Source organism: Carassius carassius, chromosome 43 (genome assembly GCF_963082965.1).
Source record: "Carassius carassius chromosome 43, fCarCar2.1, whole genome shotgun sequence".
Taxonomy (NCBI): domain Eukaryota; kingdom Metazoa; phylum Chordata; class Actinopteri; order Cypriniformes; family Cyprinidae; genus Carassius; species Carassius carassius.
In genome coordinates this window covers 10,737,995-10,755,596 of record NC_081797.1, presented here as the reverse complement: position 1 = coordinate 10,755,596, position 17,602 = coordinate 10,737,995, and the positions used below count along the sequence as shown (strand labels likewise).

General features: G+C 36.2%; 2 protein-coding genes across 2 annotated transcripts; both read left to right on the top strand.

Annotated features, from left to right (window-relative positions):
• The first annotated feature begins 451 nt into the window (after window positions 1-451).
• zpd (zona pellucida glycoprotein d) lies at window positions 452-3,403 on the top strand. Its single transcript, XM_059536083.1, has 9 exons — window positions 452-602; window positions 677-725; window positions 791-895; window positions 1,348-1,556; window positions 1,649-1,806; window positions 1,918-2,160; window positions 2,756-2,939; window positions 3,042-3,147; window positions 3,232-3,403. The coding sequence occupies exons 1-9, from the start codon at window positions 579-581 to the stop codon at window positions 3,342-3,344; spliced, it is 1,191 nt and encodes a 396-aa protein (XP_059392066.1). The 5' UTR covers window positions 452-578; the 3' UTR covers window positions 3,345-3,403.
• A 435-nt stretch (window positions 3,404-3,838) lies between these two features.
• LOC132124719 (matrix metalloproteinase-15-like) lies at window positions 3,839-16,031 on the top strand. The gene is made up of 11 exons (XM_059535871.1): window positions 3,839-4,168; window positions 4,264-4,424; window positions 5,554-5,702; window positions 6,816-6,938; window positions 7,045-7,349; window positions 7,553-7,714; window positions 9,085-9,353; window positions 10,877-11,015; window positions 11,973-12,120; window positions 14,097-14,212; window positions 14,543-16,031. The coding sequence occupies exons 2-11, from the start codon at window positions 4,308-4,310 to the stop codon at window positions 14,953-14,955; spliced, it is 1,941 nt and encodes a 646-aa protein (XP_059391854.1). The 5' UTR covers window positions 3,839-4,168; window positions 4,264-4,307; the 3' UTR covers window positions 14,956-16,031.
• Window positions 16,032-17,602: the final 1,571 nt, after the last annotated feature.

Here is a 17,602-nt window from a genome sequence, read left to right as displayed (position 1 = left end):
AATATATATATATATATATATATATATATATATATATATATATATATATATATATATATATATATATATATATATATATATATATATATATATATATATATATATATATATATATTAATAGGCCTATGCTGTTAAATGCTATCATTTGAGAATAGGACTGGTTTTAATAGCTTTAATAATAGTCAAAGTGTTATGTTTATTTATGTAAACATATTATTATAATGTAGCCTATGTATGACGTAACGTTAACAATGAATAACAGGCTATGCATATGTCTGATAATGTATTTTTAATATGTGTCCCTATTTATTTATTTTTATTTCGTCGGTACCGCCTCATAAACGTCATGTCAAAGAAGTGATTGGTCATTTAATGTGTCAATCAGACGACCAGAGGCATTTGTTACAGCTGTCACTCATCAAATTAATTTAGCAATCTCATCTCTGATGTATTTAATCCTTATTTACGTGAATAGGTTCCATTTGACATATAGACTAGATATTTGGCTACCTTAAAACTGCTATTTTCTAAAACAAACAAACAAAATGTTCTAAATAAAAAAAGATTAGCTGATACAAATGACGCGCTATCAGAAATCAAAGGTTTTTATTTTTTTAATATCTCAGTGTCAGATTTTAACTGTGTAATTTTTAACTCCCTGTAATTTCTCTCACAGGTGTTTCTGCATCTTGTAACGTTACTCTGTGCTGTTCGGAGTATTTCTGGTAAGGTCACATGTGATAAATGAATCTCAGTCGAGTCTTATTAAACCTTTTTTTTTTTCATTCAGGTGAATGTGAACTATCGCAGTGTTCTGACCCCTCTACCTGCAGTCTGTCACAGAGGCGAACTTGTAAATGTGCAATCGGCTACTTTGGAGATCTCTGCGACCAGGGTAAAGAAGACTCAACCTTGTGGCCTTAACTGTGTAACCGGTTGAACTGCTGATCTTAGCTAGTTTATACTGATCTCCTAGACTGGCGTTTAGTTGTCAAGCTGGGGCCATGTTCACAAGTCTTGAATAATTTTCTAAATGTTTAATACACTTTAAACTTTTGTCTAACTTGGGTTGTCTAAGTTTTAAAGTATTCTGTAATTTTATTCCTAATCTTAATAAAAAATAAGAATAAAATGAGCTTTGGGGTTAGGTTATCCTAGTTGTTTACAATTATTTAAGATTCTTTTCAAGAATAAAAATTCTTAGCATGCATGCCTCCCTCCCTTCAAGAATGTCTTTTTAATATGGTTGCTTGGCTAATGAAGTACCACCTAAGACTGACAAACTTACTGTTTTTCCAATGTTATTGTAATTTAACAATCTGTATTAATCTAATATTTCTTTTCAAGTCGCAATAATGAATGTGACGTGTGGCAAAGACTTCATTTCCATCCTAGTGGATGAAGAGTTCTTCAAGTATTACAATGTGGGAATAGAAGCTGTTCATTTGAGTAATGCCAGCTGTCGAGCCCATAGAGAGGAGATCTCTGGATCAGTCTATTTCATGGTGCACACACCAATGGACCAGTACACTGCATGTGGAGGCAAACCTCTGGAGGTAAAATACTACCCCCAACCTCCCAAATACAACTATGCCAGCATCAGCATGTTCACATTACATGTCCCTAAATGCCATCCACTCTTAAACAGAAGAACATAACGCACATAGTGTACTCCTTAACGATGATGTCTGACCCACTTATCTATGGAAACATTGTGAGAGATCCAGTTGTACAGCTTGAGTACAAGTGCATTTATCCGTACACCCGTAGACTCAGCCTGGAGTTTCCCATCATCTCTTTCTCCAGGTAACACATTGATTTTGAAGGAATAGTCCACCCAAAAATGACATTTTGCTGAAAATGTACTTTCAAATTATACCCAAGCATACAGATTTGATTTGTTTGTGTTTTTTTTAGTGAAAGGATGTTCAAGGTGAGTGAAGTGGATGCCAAGGTGGAGATGAGCCTGTTTAAAGATCACACGTACACTGAGGCTTTCACCAGCGCACCAACTATTAAGCTTGGAGATCAAATCTATGTCCAGATCCAAGTGACGGAGCCTGAAGATTTCTTCCATCTGAAAGTAAATGAGTGTTGGGCGACTCAGACTCCTCAAGCTAATAATAAGTCGGGCTTTAGCCACTCGCTGCTTGTAAATGGGTTAGTATTGTGAATGTCAAGCTTGCAAAATTTAAATCCAAATATCTCTTTTTAAGATCAGTAGCTAACACACTCATGGCAATTCATGGGTATTTTGTTTTGGGTGAATTGGTAGGTACAGAAACTTTGTGAAATTTTGCAGGCAAAGAAGGTCCATTGCCCATAAGCAATAGTGTAGCAATGTACCACTTAAGGTGAAGTCATATTAGCAACATTGTGGTGAAATTTTGCAGATGAAAATCAATGCTGCACACTTTCAATTTAAACCAAGCAGCTGTCTGTTGTGTGAGGAATTTCTTTACCCTCAAGCGACACTCCCGATTGCATGGATTCCTGTTTAAATGACTGGTTTTTGGCTGCAAATTTTTGTCAGACAACAAAAAGTGGGAACACACCTTTACTCAATAGTTCCTTCCAAACTAAGTTCCACTGATGGTTTGGGTGTTTCCACACATCACACTGTAAATATGAAATCGGTGGCTCGTGAAATCATTACGTTTTTCTCATGAGACTTTGTTGCAATAACTAAATATTTCACTTTTCAGAAGTGTCTTGATGGTTATTTATTTATTTATTTATTTTTATTGACCTCAAGGTGCACAAATGACAAAACGACTTCATTTGGTAATGGTACGGCACACCCTGCAGGAAGAAACGGTGAAGGGTCCACTGTCCGTTATTCGTTTGATATGTTTCGTTTCGTATACGAGCCCCACATTTTCTACCTGCACTGTGCTGTGCATCTCTGCACACCTGAGGACGGAAAGTCTTGTATTCCCGTAAGCGTGTTTTTTTTTTATTTAGTATTTTTTATTATTATAAACCATTTGGTTTCTGGACAGTGAAGTTTTCCAGTGTTAACCTGACCTTATTTGTTTTAGGAATGTAAAACTGTATCCAAAAGAGAGGTGGTTATGAATGAGCAGGCTCAAGGCCTGCTGTCTTATGGACCAGTCAGACGAGAGCTACCAGTCCGACCTACTATAAGTATGTAGTGTCCTATGACATTTTAATACATGTATACCATACTTTTTATCATGTTTGACCCATATGCATTTTGTCTAATTTTAGATCTCCTTGCACTGGTTCTTCCACTGGCAGTGATTTGGACTCTGGGCATCTTCCTTTTTGTCCTTATCAGTATTGCCAAAGCAGGAAATCGACGACACATGACAAATAGCTAAATAAATCACATTTTCACCCAACACACAAAGGCCTTTGTTGGGTATCAAAACTACCTCAAGTGAACAAGCTAACCATTAGCATGTTAGCTCTGAGTGAACACTCCATGGTAATGGACCCTCAGTGAACATTAATGTTCTGTCAAGAAAACTTTGCTTTTGAAGTAAAATCTGATGAATGTGATTTACAGAGAGATGCATTGATCAATCGTTGCTGCAAGGGTTTCTTTTTTTTCTTCTTGCGTTATATCCTACTTTATAATTACAGTACTGTATATGAACATCAGGTGGCAGTGAGAACTAAAAATGTAAGTTACATCTGCATAACGGTTTTTGTTCTTTTAATAAACCAATTTCGGTACAGCTCCTTTTTATCTCCGTTTTTCAAGAATGCGTATAGAATGTTCATTATAAAACCGAGAGTGGTGTGCATAGTATCACAAAGGTAAACCGAAAAAGTGGGCAGGGAATGGGGCGCGCGTGCGCCTGCATTCTGCAGATCAGCATGAGATCCTCATCATGAGCTTTCATGCTCCTCTTTGGTGTCCTGCAACAGATTGAGGATCGTTTCGAGGACGCGCCGCCTGGTTCTCGACATTCCCTGATGGGTTTATCCAGGCGGTGCTTATAGCAACACAAACAGTGCAATGCAGATCACCAAGTAGTCTTTTATTAAATATTTAATGCGTTCATAGCTGCAGGTCAAGCTAATGTTTTAGTTTACAAGCGTGCGCGCGCCACTGCACTGGAGACCTATGCGAACTGTTTGCACGCATAGCAATACAAGCATAAAACTTGACTTGATAAGAAAACCGTGCACTAAACTGGTGAGTTTGTTGTACGAGAAGAACAATGGCATTATTTTGGTGATAAAAGACTAGATTTTCCCGGGTTGCGATCTAATCACGCGGTTCTTGGGAAGGAGAAAGTACCGTAGTGTGTTCATTGCTGTCCCGGAGTGGAGAGATGTCAGTCCGCAGGAGCAGGTCGCATCGGTCGCTGAGACCCGTTACTGTGATTTTCATCCTGCTGTGTGTTAACATTGCTGGAACGACTGCAGAAGATGATGCTTTCAACGCAGAGGTTTGTAGACTTAATGCTTTAGAGTTTTGTGCTGAAATACCGACGACACCAAACAAACTTTGTGGAGTTTATCTGTACATATTGAGTTGTGAAATTCTGTTTGGCTACATTTTGCTTTGGTCTACCAGGATTGTGAAAGTATGAGTTTTAGGTTTAAGATAATGTAGAGGACAATTAATCAAATTGTAGAAAACTTGACCATTAGCAATAGGTTTGAACGAATGTTTTTTTTTTTTTTTACACTTTTCAACTAGTTTTAATAATATCAAGTTTACTAATAACACCATTCATACTTCAATTGTGTGGATGATTGCTAAACTTTTTAAATAATTATCATTGTCATGTGATAAATGTGTAACAGTTAGACATATCCCAGAACAAAAATAAAAAAATGCATTTACGTTTATATAGGTCATAAAAGCTTTCATTAAATATAATGCTGTAACAACAACAATGGTTTTTATTATTAAAATGTATTGTGTGTGTGTGTGAAAATCTAATGATCACCCTATTGTATTAGAAAGCATAAATAACTTATTGGTTACTGGACACATAACTGATAAATAAAAATAAGCATAATTTTTTGAATTTTTTAATACAAAAAGCACATGTTATAGTTTCTATTTACTCCTTACAGGACTATAGGGTTTCATTGGGTTACCTGGTATTGAATCCAGTCCTATCTTTTTAATAAGCGTTTGGTTATTTCAACGTCAAGAATTATAATAGGAAGTTTCTGCAACCTCTGATGAACATCAGATGGTGTCATGGATGTGCCTCAGGATGATTACATCTGTAGTCTATGTGACAGTGGTCTTGACTAAAAAAACACCTTCAAATGTTAATATTCATATTAAAATGTAATTCTTTACTAAACATTTAAAACTATTCTCTGGTGCACAAATAATTTTTTTTGAGTTTATTTAGTTTAAGACTTCTCTTACTCCAGACCTCCTGATGGATTCTAATGGATAGTTGCGTAATTAAAAAGCAACTTGTTTATTAATGTCTTCCTGTATGTTCATTTTTTCTTTCTGTTGTGTAATCCCATCGTCACCACACTTCTTGGTAGTAGTTGTTGCAACACCTTGTCAACTCTCCAACATTTTCTGTGTGTTGTTCCTTAAAGTCATGGCTGAGGACCTATGGCTACCTGTCCCAGGCTAGCAGACAGATGTCCACCATGCACTCGGCCCAGATCCTTTCTAGTGCCATTAAGGACATGCAACGCTTCTATGGCCTGGAGGAGACTGGACATATGGACTTGATCACTATTAAGTATGACTTTTTTTTTTCTTATTCAACTGCCTGTTGAACAACAAGATGATCTTAGTCTGTTTTGATTGTGTGTTAACTGAGAAAATATAAACTTTTATACAGTGTAACTAGGTCAAGAAGCTTATCTACTGTATACCACTTATTACTTAATAAAATTAGTATTTTTTTAATGATAAGAATGATTTTATTATTGGTTAAAATAGCTTTATATCTATATTAACATGTATTTATAGTTGTTGTTGTTGTTATTATTATTATTTATTATAAATAATGTATACCAGTGTTGTTAACATTAAGACAAAAACTATTACAAATATTTTTCATTTTTCATTAATGGAAATAAAGCTGTAATTAACTAAAATCTAAATTTTAGATCGAAAAATCAAAATGTGGCATTGGCAATTAGGGAATTACTAAGTGAAATAAAGTTTAAGTTAATGCTGAAAAAGATATAAATTAAAGCTAAATATAAACATAATTAAATAAAAAATTAAAAAGAATAAAAGAACATAAAAGATTATCATTGCCCAAAGTACAACAAAATTTAGAATGGCAGCTCTTAGAGAGCAAGCAATCTCCAAACACATACATATATACAGATAAAATGAAATTAAAAAGATTATATTGTAATTAAGAAAATTACTAAAATTAAAATGAAAAATTAAATATGAAAAATAATTCACAATATTAATACATATAGAAATAACACTATTTTATATTTATTTTAAAATAGTGTTGATAAATATAAAATTGATATTTTATAATTATACATGTGTATATATAAATAAATGTATATATAAATGTGTTTGTGTGTATTATATTTACATGCACATTCATTAGTGCTGTCAAACCATTTATCGCGATTAATCGCATCCAAAATAAAAGGTTTTGTTTACATAATACATGTGTACTGTATATATTTATGTATATATAAATACAAACACATGCATGTATATATTTAAGAAAAATGTTTACATATTAAATATTTATATGTAATGTAATGATATACATATATATACATGTAAATATTTTCAAAAAAAAAAAAAAAAAAAAATATATATATATATATATATATATATACACACACACACACACGGGACCTTTTTTTTTCAGTGCCATGAAAAGACCTCGCTGTGGAGTGCCAGATCATTTTGAGGAGTCAGCAGAGGGAGGTACTCGGCATAAGCGATACGCACTTACTGGCCACAAATGGGATCAGGGCGAGCTGACTTACAGGTGAATTAAACCTCTAAACCAGAAGAACAAATTCAGTTTACATTGTTCAAGTTAATGATCATCAAGCTAATGATGAGGGGGAAAAAATCTTTATTTCCTGCCCAAGTATTCAGAACCACTCACCCAAAGTGGGCAAGGAGCAGACATACAACGCTATTCACAAAGCCTTCAAGGTTTGGGAGAAAGTAACGCCTCTGCGATTCGAGGAGGTCCCGTATCACGAGATAAAGAATGGCAGTGAGGGGCCTGACATAATACTACTGTTTGCCTCTGGGTATCATGGGGATATGTCTCTCTTTGATGGGGAAGGGGGCTCTCTGGCACACGCTTTTTTCCCTGGTCCCGGAATGGGAGGAGACACACATTTCGACATAGACGAGCCATGGACCTTGAACCAACGGGAGGGCTCAGGTTTGAACCATTTTCTGCAGTCTTTTTACTACTTCAAAGTAAATATCCTTTTTTTTTTTTTTTTTTTTTACTTTTCCATAGAGAATGTATGAATGTTAGCAACATTTTAAATATCTTTGAACTGTTCAGAAACAGATTTAACCCGTTGTTTTTTCTTTGTTTATAGTTTAGTCATTTAACTTGCTGTTCTTGTTTGGTTGTAGGTGTTGACTTGTTTCTGGTCGCGGTTCATGAGTTGGGACATGCGCTGGGGTTAGAGCACTCCAACAACCCTTCTGCTATCATGGCGCCTTTCTACCAGTGGATGGACACAGAAAGCTTCTCATTGACTGAAGATGATATAAATGGCATTCACCAGATCTATGGTAAGTAGTCTGATGTATTTCCTGTTTTAGTTAACTAACCTTTCTAAATTAGTTCCATGGTATGAATTCACATTCATTTGCGTGTTATATGGCTTTTACACAACAGTTCAATAAATGATAGCCTAATATTGAGTAAATTACATCTGCGATACAGTGTTGGAAATTACATTGTCCATTTTCATTCTGTCATCAAAAATAGTTCCAAACAAAGCCCCAATGGAACCATTGCATGTCTGCGGGTAACATTCAGTAGTGGTTTGTTGTTTCTAAATGAGTGAATAATTCAATATTTCAACCAATAAAGCTACTTGTTTTGTTTCGGAATGAATGCTTTTTAACGAATTTGTTGACTTCTTATTGCAATAATTCACTCTTTGAGACAATCACATGTTTAGTTCCTGGTTGAATCAGTGTTTTTTTATTGAATTGATTAACTGAGTGATTCACTCATTAAAACAGTCACTTGTTTCATTCCTGAATGAATCAGTGTTTGTTTTTAAATTGATTCAGTTAAATGAATGTTTCAACGATTCACTCCTAAATACAATCACATTTCGCTCCTTGTTAAATCAATTTGTTTATGAATTGATTGACTGATTGATTCACTCATTAACAGTCACTTGTTTATTTCCTGAATGAATCAGCATTTCTAAATATATCGGCTAAACGAATGTTTCAATGATTCACTCCTAAATACAATGACATTTTGTTCCTTTCTAAATCATTTTTTTTCATGAATCAATTGACTAAGTGATTCACTCATTAAGACAGGCACTTGTTTCATTCCTAAATGAATCAATGTTTTTTAATAAATTGGTTAACTGTATGATTTAATGATTCACTCTGTTTTGCTCCCACCACTAACACAGTCAAGTAACCCAGAGTGATACAAAACATTGAAATATCCCAGGTTTATTGCACTAAATAAGAGCACTCTTAGAACGCCACATTCATTTTCAGTGAGAATTATTTCAAATACATTTTTGTCAGTGTTATCCAAATGACACTTTTGCAGTTGCAAAATGTGTATCTTGTGCAACTGTGATTTCTCACAATGCAGATCAGTCATTATCCAGTGATTTCTTTAAGCTGTGCCACATTTATGATAGTTGTTATCCTCACTCTGCTGTTTTATGTGCTTGAGTTTTCAGTCCAGTTGCATTGACTTCACACCAATGAATTTTTTAGCGTATGTGTCTTTTGTTTGAGTCGGTTTTCTCCATTTGAAAGTCTTCCACTGCTGGCTGAATGAGCCTCATGGGGCTTCTGGTGCTGGATGGAAAAGTGACGCATGCTGTGTCTATGCAGTATGTGTGGAAAAGAGGATGTTTAGCTAAGTGTGAAAATACATTATGGTTTGGTATTTACAGGACCTCCAGAGACTGTCACCACTCAAGTACCTCCCACCACAACCCTGTTTACAACTACAGCTGAGCCGGAGCCCACAACTACAGTGGCCCAACCGAAAACAACCAGACCCTCACCGCAACCCACCAGGCCTTGGGTGCCTCCGGTCCGCCCCACTAGGAGGTCCCATAGACCCCAGCCCACAGCACGCACGGATCAGGATGCACCTGACATCTGCGAGGGGAACTTTGACACAGTGACCGTACTGAGAGGCGAGATGTTTGTGTTCAAGGTTAATAACAGTGAATACTTTAGTAACCATATAAATATGTCTTAAACCAGGGGTTTTCAAACTGTGGGTCGCGACCCACTTGTGGGTCACAGAATGGAACAAGGTGGGTCACACAAAGTCACTTGGCTGCAGCTAAATTTGCGTTTCAATAAAAACACACACACACACTCACACAGTTCAGTCTAGGGCTGCACGAATGTGACGAGTGGGGCGGGGCCGAGAGCCGTGGAGTGATTGGGAAATGAGCGACACCTGCAACACTCACCGGTCTCGAGAACCCCGGAGGAGATAGGAAGTATACAAAAGAGGAGCGACGACAGTGAAGGACGAGAGAGGCCACTGGGTGGCGTCTGTACTTCCCGGTCAGAGAGCACCTGTCCATCAAAAGCTCACTATCCAATCAGAGTAGATCACTGTTAACACCACCCCCATGAGATGTTTGTGTCAAAACACCAAACGAAAAACTGCGAAACGTAAGCGAAATCTGTAGCAATGAATTCAGAATCCACGATTAGCGAAAACGAATCTTTGAAAAACATTAACAAAGAATGAAGCATATTTGAAGAGCCTGTTAAATTTGTGCGACTGAGTTAATTTTTTTTCATTTTCATAGTGTTTTTCTTCTTTTGTAATGGCATATTTTTGATAGTTTCTGAAAAAGTTACGTTCAGTTTTATAAAGTTTCGTTCATTATTATTGAAACAAATGTAATTCCATAAGCAGGGCACAAATGCAGGATTAATTGTAACACTACAAGATTTAAACATTTCCACATAACAAAATGTACAAAAGTTTGCAATATTTCCTTGATGTATCATCTCTGTTTAGAGAAAAATTTGCCAAAGTTCAGAAGTCTTTTGAAGATATTGCTGAACATTTATTTAACCATCACAAAAATAAATATATTTTTTTTATTATTATTTAAAATGAGACACATCTGTTTATTATAATTTTTTACCAATTTCACAATTATTTTAATCTCAAAACTGTGTTAGATAGCTCTGCTTTGCTTCTCATGCTTTTCTAAATAAGTGTTGGATTGTGCTCCGTTCTCGCCGACACAAACGGAAGATCATGAATGTATTTTCTGCAACAAAACACAGCAGCGCAGATTACAGTTCACTAGAGTGAGCCTGCTTCACGTTTTTATGAACACTACATATTTTAACGTCTGTAAACAAAAATTAAAACTGAAATATTAGTAGTGAAAATTTGTTATTTTTATTAAATACTTAATTTCTGTCATCAAACTTTTAAGATTAGGCTTAAAGTAATGTCAATCGTTTTCTTATTTTTTTTATATATATATATTTTGGTGGGTCGTGAAATAGATTACACTTGTCTAGGTGGGTCGTAGAATGGAAAAGTTTGGGAACCACTGTCTTAAACCACTAGCAATTTTATTTAGTTTGTTTTTGACCATAATTTGGATCCGGTGTCTGCAAGAAGATGGTCAAACTTTTCTGATAAGGCATCTTTGCGGTAAATGTTATGACTACATGGATGTTTTTATTCTTTGTCAGGGTCGTTGGTTCTGGAGGGTTAGGAGGAACCGGGTTCTGGATAATTACCCAATGCCAATCTCCTTCTTCTGGATGGGGCTTCCAGAGGACATAGACGCTGCCTATGAACGGCATGATGGGAAATTTGTGTTCTTTAAAGGTCTGAGTCATGAATAAATGTTTAAGTAACTTAATCTAAGTGAGGTTAATTGTTCAAGCAAAAAAAAGGATGAAAAATTATGTATTTAATTGTTTTATGATAAGAAATTTTATTAACAATTATAATGATAACCGTAATAAACATTCTCTAATTGTTTTAATTGGAAAAAAAAACTACGTAAACATTTATTTTGAATGTGACAGCATTTTAGTGTATGTATATATTATATTATACAATATATTTCTTAAATATACACGTGTGTGTGTATTTATATATACATAAATATACACAGTACATATATTATGTAAATGCAAACTTTTTTCTGGATGCGAATAATCACAATGTATCAATTTGACAGCTTTTTTTCTGTATATTTTTTTCTTTTTTTATCCCCCCTCTTTTTTTGCCAGAGAAGCTGTAAATATTGTGATCCAGAGTTATTTTTATGACAGTGATAGAGTATGACCGACATCTTTGAAAACAACAAAGCATCAAAATAATTTAATATTTCCCAGATATCAATCTACTTCTCCTTTAAACATCTGTTCCTATTCCTGTAACAGCATCTTGGAGTTAAATTATGTCACCTGTAAAACTCTCAGAGAGGAAAGAAGAAAAGTCTGGCAGCATCTCAGGACTTTGCCTGCATTGCGTCAGCTCCAGATGCTGACTGCTCTGTTTTCATTTTGAGAGAAGAAACCTGGACAATTTGCAGCAGGGCATGTGTAGTAGAAAGCGATACAGTTGTTGTTTTGTTGTTTATGCAAATTGTGAGATTTCAGGTTTGAGGAGAACTTTGCTTTCATGCAACACAAAACATCTTCTGTGCAATTTCAGTGACTGAATAGAAGTCTCTGTGATATCATCTCTCAGCCATGCAACCCCTCCCATTCAAGTCTTTCCATCTAATGTGGCTTTTTGTCCATTCCCTCTTTGTATTTTGTATCACTACCTCAGGAAGTAAATACTGGCTTTTCAGAGAAGCAGACGTGGAGCCCGGATACCCTCAGGACTTGTTTCGTTATGGTCAAGGCATGCCTGACAGAGTGGACACAGCAGTGTGGTGGGAACCGTCAGGCTATACGCACTTCTTCAGAGGAGACAGGTAAACATGCTGGGGCCCTTGTGGGAAAGGCCATTAACAGAACAACATTAGGTTACTTTAGTGGGCAGTTTGATCTGGGACTTAAAGGGATAGTCCACCTGAAAATGTAAACCCTGTCATTTATTCATCCTCCACTTGTTAAAAAAACCTGTCTAGGAGTTTTTCTTCTGAAGACATTTTGGTAACAAAACAGTTGATAGTAGCCATTTACTTCAAAGTATTTTCTTCCATACAATGGTAGTCAGTGGCTACTGTCAACTGGTTAACAACATTTTTTGTAATATCATCTTTTGTGTGCATCAGAAGAGAGCATTTTTACCAGAAATTTCTTTGCAGTATATTTTCAAACATATCCCCTTCAAAAAAGTATTATAACTATATAGTGGAAAAACGTTTATATACACACTTCAGTTTTTTTTCCATTATGATATTAAGAATTAAAGGTGCAGTAGGAGATCAGGTGCGCAGAGGTATGCAAATGCATATGTTGACTGGCAGGTAGGAAAGTCAATAAACACGCTCCGAATGAGTGCTTTGATTGGACGTACCTTCCAGTGATGCGCGGGTTGATCCAAAATGAGCAGGTGCCTGCGGTCACCCGCGGTTACGAGTCATCCAAAAATATTTTTAATGATATTCGGGTCGCGGCCGGTCGGGTCGTTTAAAATAAAGATGCCAATTAAACCTTTGTAATTTATGTAGTACTAGGCACAATGCAAAAACAAACTGCATCCAGTGTTCATGTAACGCTGGGTTCTTGGGGAAGCTGAACACTGTGAACGTTGCCTCCCATTTAAAAATGCACTTATTTGGAGGCATTCTCGAACAAATCCTATGCAGCGCTGCCGACGATTTTGAAGCGCGTTGATGTGCGCGGTCTCGCTCTCCTCTGGTCAGTGTGTGTGCACGGGTGTGCTTTTCCAGGAGAAATGCTCATATAAGGACTTCCATTCTCGTCTACGTCATTAGATCCACGATAGAAAAAAAACAGCCAAAACTTTTACCACCCGGAAGTAAGATTTTCGGCACAGAAATTCTCAGTCATTCTACTAAATTATTTTAAAAAATGTTGGCCATGTTTAGCATGATAATCCATCTATTTAACACTGTGAACAACTCTGAATACACGTAAAACACCATTGTACCCCCCCTTTAAAAAAAAATCAAAATAAATAGGCTACTCTCTGATTATGTAATCCATATGAAATGTGCATTTCTCTCTGGCGTTCATGGCGAGTCCGCATCATCAACTTCATCTTAGCAGTGACACAGAAAACACCAGTTTATTACTAAACAATTAAATGTCTCCTTGCTAATTTAGACACATTCATAATCATTACTTTAACATTTTCTTTGTGGCAAGCCTTATGTGTGCAGTCATAACGCTTATTATCCTGTAGGCTATAGCCTATTTACGTAATTAAATAAATATAAAGGGGCGACACATTTACTACTTGTAAAAATGAGGGTCAGGAAGTGGGTCGGGTACAATATTTTCTTTTTCCTTTTTTGCAGTCCGAGTTGCAGGAGGGTTAGTTTAAAACATTGGTCGAGTTCGGTCTGTTTATACATTGACCCACGCATCACTGGTACCTTCCACAGAATATATCAATACATTTAACTTAATGATTGCTATCGGGATGTGAAGAGACTTTCAACCAGCATAACAAAAAAAAAATTCTGAAGAAAATCACCTATTGCATCTTTAAGACTGTCGTATCAATAATATAATAATATATAAAATATAATAATTTATTATGATTAAATCACAAATTAAAAAGCATAAAGCTTGATTTTTTTCTGTTTTTGTAAGCAAAATATAATTTCTTGCTTTGCTCTTTTAATTATGAACTGAAATATTATGACTTGTGCCTTTTTTTTATTTTGTTGATTCATTTAAAAAAAAATATTGAACTGATCCTTGATGTATTAGCATAGACATAGAATTAAAGTATTATTTGATTTTTATCCTGAAGATATTGGAAGTTTAGTGAAGAATCCCGTGCCGTGGATAAAGATTACCCTAAACCAGTGGGCGAGTGGGGATCCATTCCTGGCTCCCTGAAAGGGGCATTCCTCAGCGATGATGGAGGTGAGTCAGGCTGGGGGACGCTGCCCGAGAAAATGTTACAGCTGAATGCATGAAAAAAGAGAGTCCATTAATCCAAAACTGAGAGGGAAATGTGACCTCATTGCTAAAAAGCTGGGGTGCAATAAGACCTTTGACTTGAAAACGTTCTGCTCTCACTTCTAATTTCACTCCATGGTTTATGAGCGTCTTTGGCACGTCTTTTTATAGCTCTGGAATTCAGAGCCTGGATAGAATCTCGTTTGATCGAACATTTGCCGATGATTACATGGAATTATTAGTCACTGGTGTATTTATATACACTAATTAACATTCTAACTCTTTTCCACACAGCGTACACTTATTTCTACAAAGACACCAAGTACTGGAGGTTCGATAACAAGCGGATGAAGGTTGACACTGGATACCCAAGATCCATTTTAAACGATTTCATGGGCTGTCGGGTGCACTTTGACGCAGAAAGGGACGTAAAACCTGACCATCGATCTCCCGAGACGAACGACAAGAATCAAGACGCTGACAACGAAAGAGATGATGATGAAGAAGATGAGAAAAAGGAAGTAGATGTCATTTTAAGAGTGAACGAGACTGATGAACACATCATGACCCTCATTTTGGTGATTGTGCCTCTGGTTCTTGTGCTGTGCATTCTGGGAGTCATATACATCATCATCACCACACTCCAGAGGAAAGAGACGTCCAAAGTGTTGGTTCACTGCAAAAGATCCCTGCAGCAGTGGGTCTGAAAACATTCACACACTTTCGCTACCCAATAGCCAAACCTTCCCGCACATGTTTTCTGAGAAAGACCCATCTTGTCCTTTATGGTGCTCATCCCATCAAAAACAACCAATGTAGAATTTGCACTTTTGATTGTTTTGTGGTAATTTTTTTTATGTTTACATGTAATGAGTGATTCGTCCGTCTGCGAGTTTTTCCCTCTTGAGTCCGTTCGTTTGCAGACTGTGGGAAACATTGGATGTATGAAAACGAGCTCAGATCAGCACATTTTTCACATCCTCTGCTAAACTGGCCTCAATAATGGAGGAAACCGCAAACTCCGTTGCAAGGCCTTGCAGAAGGAACCGGGTTAAAAGAAAAGTCAGGCTTAATAAATTGTCTCACGCACATTTAGCAGGGTTTATAGTCTCTTCCCCCGTGGAGTCTTGTCTGACTTGCATTACACAGATGTTGCTGATTTCGGACTTTATGGAGAGAAAAAGAGGGGGATGGGGGTTTGTAGCCTGCCAGCATTTCCTCTGAGCATGCCAAAGACGAGGAGGAGGGAGGAAAGGCCATTCGAGGCGTGGCTGTACTGTCATCGTGACCTACATAAGCGTACCCCTTCTTCTTTCCCCCCCCTCAGTTTGTTTTCCCCACTCTACTTCCAGTCTCCCCCAGTTGTGAAGTTATTTTGAGAGGCATTCCTGGCCTCGGAGTGTGTCCATCAGTGCTTTTCAAGGCCGAATTTGTGCCTTAATAGTGCAGACCATCACCACTGTATTATGTACTTGTTTTTACTGACTTCTTAGTAGACTTGGTGCAGTTTGCGCAAAAAAAAAATGCTTCTTTGTTCACGTGGCCTTCAGTGTTTTAAACCTGTGTCTTTTTTGTATTTCATGTCAATATGAATGTTTGTGCCTATTTTTTTTTTTTTTTTTTGTAGTGCCAAATGAACAACTCTCAATTTGATGTTTTATTAGATTTTTGATTTGCATTATTTTGTATTAACAATTGAGTAAATCATGCAGGGCATGTATTGCTTTTGTTTACAGATATTATCTGGTATATAGCATGCTCTCAATAAAATGGAGTATATGGATGTAAGTATCTCTTTAATTTTTAGCTTCCTCTGCTAATCGTGCACTTCCTTGGTTTTGGTTGGAGTACAATGACACTTTTAAACTGTGAATATATATTGCTTTAATTGTTTAATCTAAGCATATCAGTTACGTTATGGCAGTGTAAATGTTATTTTCCTGCTATTGAGCTGAAGGTGCCAGATGTAGCCGTCTGCTAAATCAAGTCTGCCTCCAAAGTGATTCCATTTGCTGAACAAAACACACAAACACATACAAATTCCATTTATGATGCATGTCATCTGTTATTTTGACCATAAATGTCTTCTAAATATTATATTATATGAATAGTAGTATATAACCAAAACAATATAGTTTTTTGAGAATGATCTACAATCTAATATTGTTTTAGCTTGGATTCTGCGAGCAAACTCAGGATCCCAGTTTAGCATTCCACTGGCTAATTGGCCTGCTTATTTAACTTGCCCTTATGAAAACTAACTAATGCTTTTACTACAAAAAAACAAAAACTAACATATACTATGGGTAAACCATGTTAACCACACATTAACCATAGTTTTGCTAAACTAAATAGTTTAACCATGATATTTGTAGTAAAATTGTGGTTATACAAATGGTTATTCGATAGAAAAACATGTTTTTATTATAGTAAAATAGTAGTAACTACGTTTACTTTCTAATAACCTCTGCAATTGTTGAATTGTATCATACTTTTGTTTGATCGGACGTTGCAAGCAGCTACCCCAACTACCCCTTTAGTGAACTAGCTTAGCATGCCACTAGCAAGTAGCCTTTGTAAATGTATGATTTTATATCTTTATACGGTATATATCATATTTTTAGTTTAATCAGGTGTCTCAAACAGCAACTGCAACCACCAGTGAACTAACCGATCCACTATTAGCCGTTATATAGTTTAATGATTTTAGAGCATTAGAAACAGCTACCCTTGTAACACCTTCAGCGAACTAGCATAGCATACTCCTAGCCAATTAGTCTGCTAGCTCTGCTTAAAACCCTTTGGAAATGTTTGATATTTTTGTAAATGTGTGTTTAAAATGTTCAGCTACTTTTTCAGGGAACCACCACTAGTCAGTTAGCCTGCAAGTTTAGCCTGTGCTCTGAATCTTTAATTATAATTTTTAAATACATATTTATTTTTTTATGGGGTATTACAGCTACCCCCAAGGGCTAACTGGATAGGCAGTTGAGGCTACAGCCATTTTTGTTCTTTTTATTTTACGTCACACCTGCCAAATAATTGTATAAATAACAATTATTAATAACAATAAATAATTAACTGTAGTTAGTTATATCAACAAAAGAAAACATGCTATGGCCTACATTTCTTATTATAATTCCTAAAACAAGCTCGTTGGACTATTCACTTCACTCTCTTCTAGCAGTATCCTGTTAGAGGATTAGATTAACTCTCTACTACATTTCCTCCAATCAGATTCTAGGGCACGGTGGAGATATGGGGCAGAGATATGCTTTAGGTGCTTACCTGCTGAGATCAGTTTATGGTTTGCCTAAAAAACGGCTGTGGTTTGTGTTTGTAAGGCAACAGCTT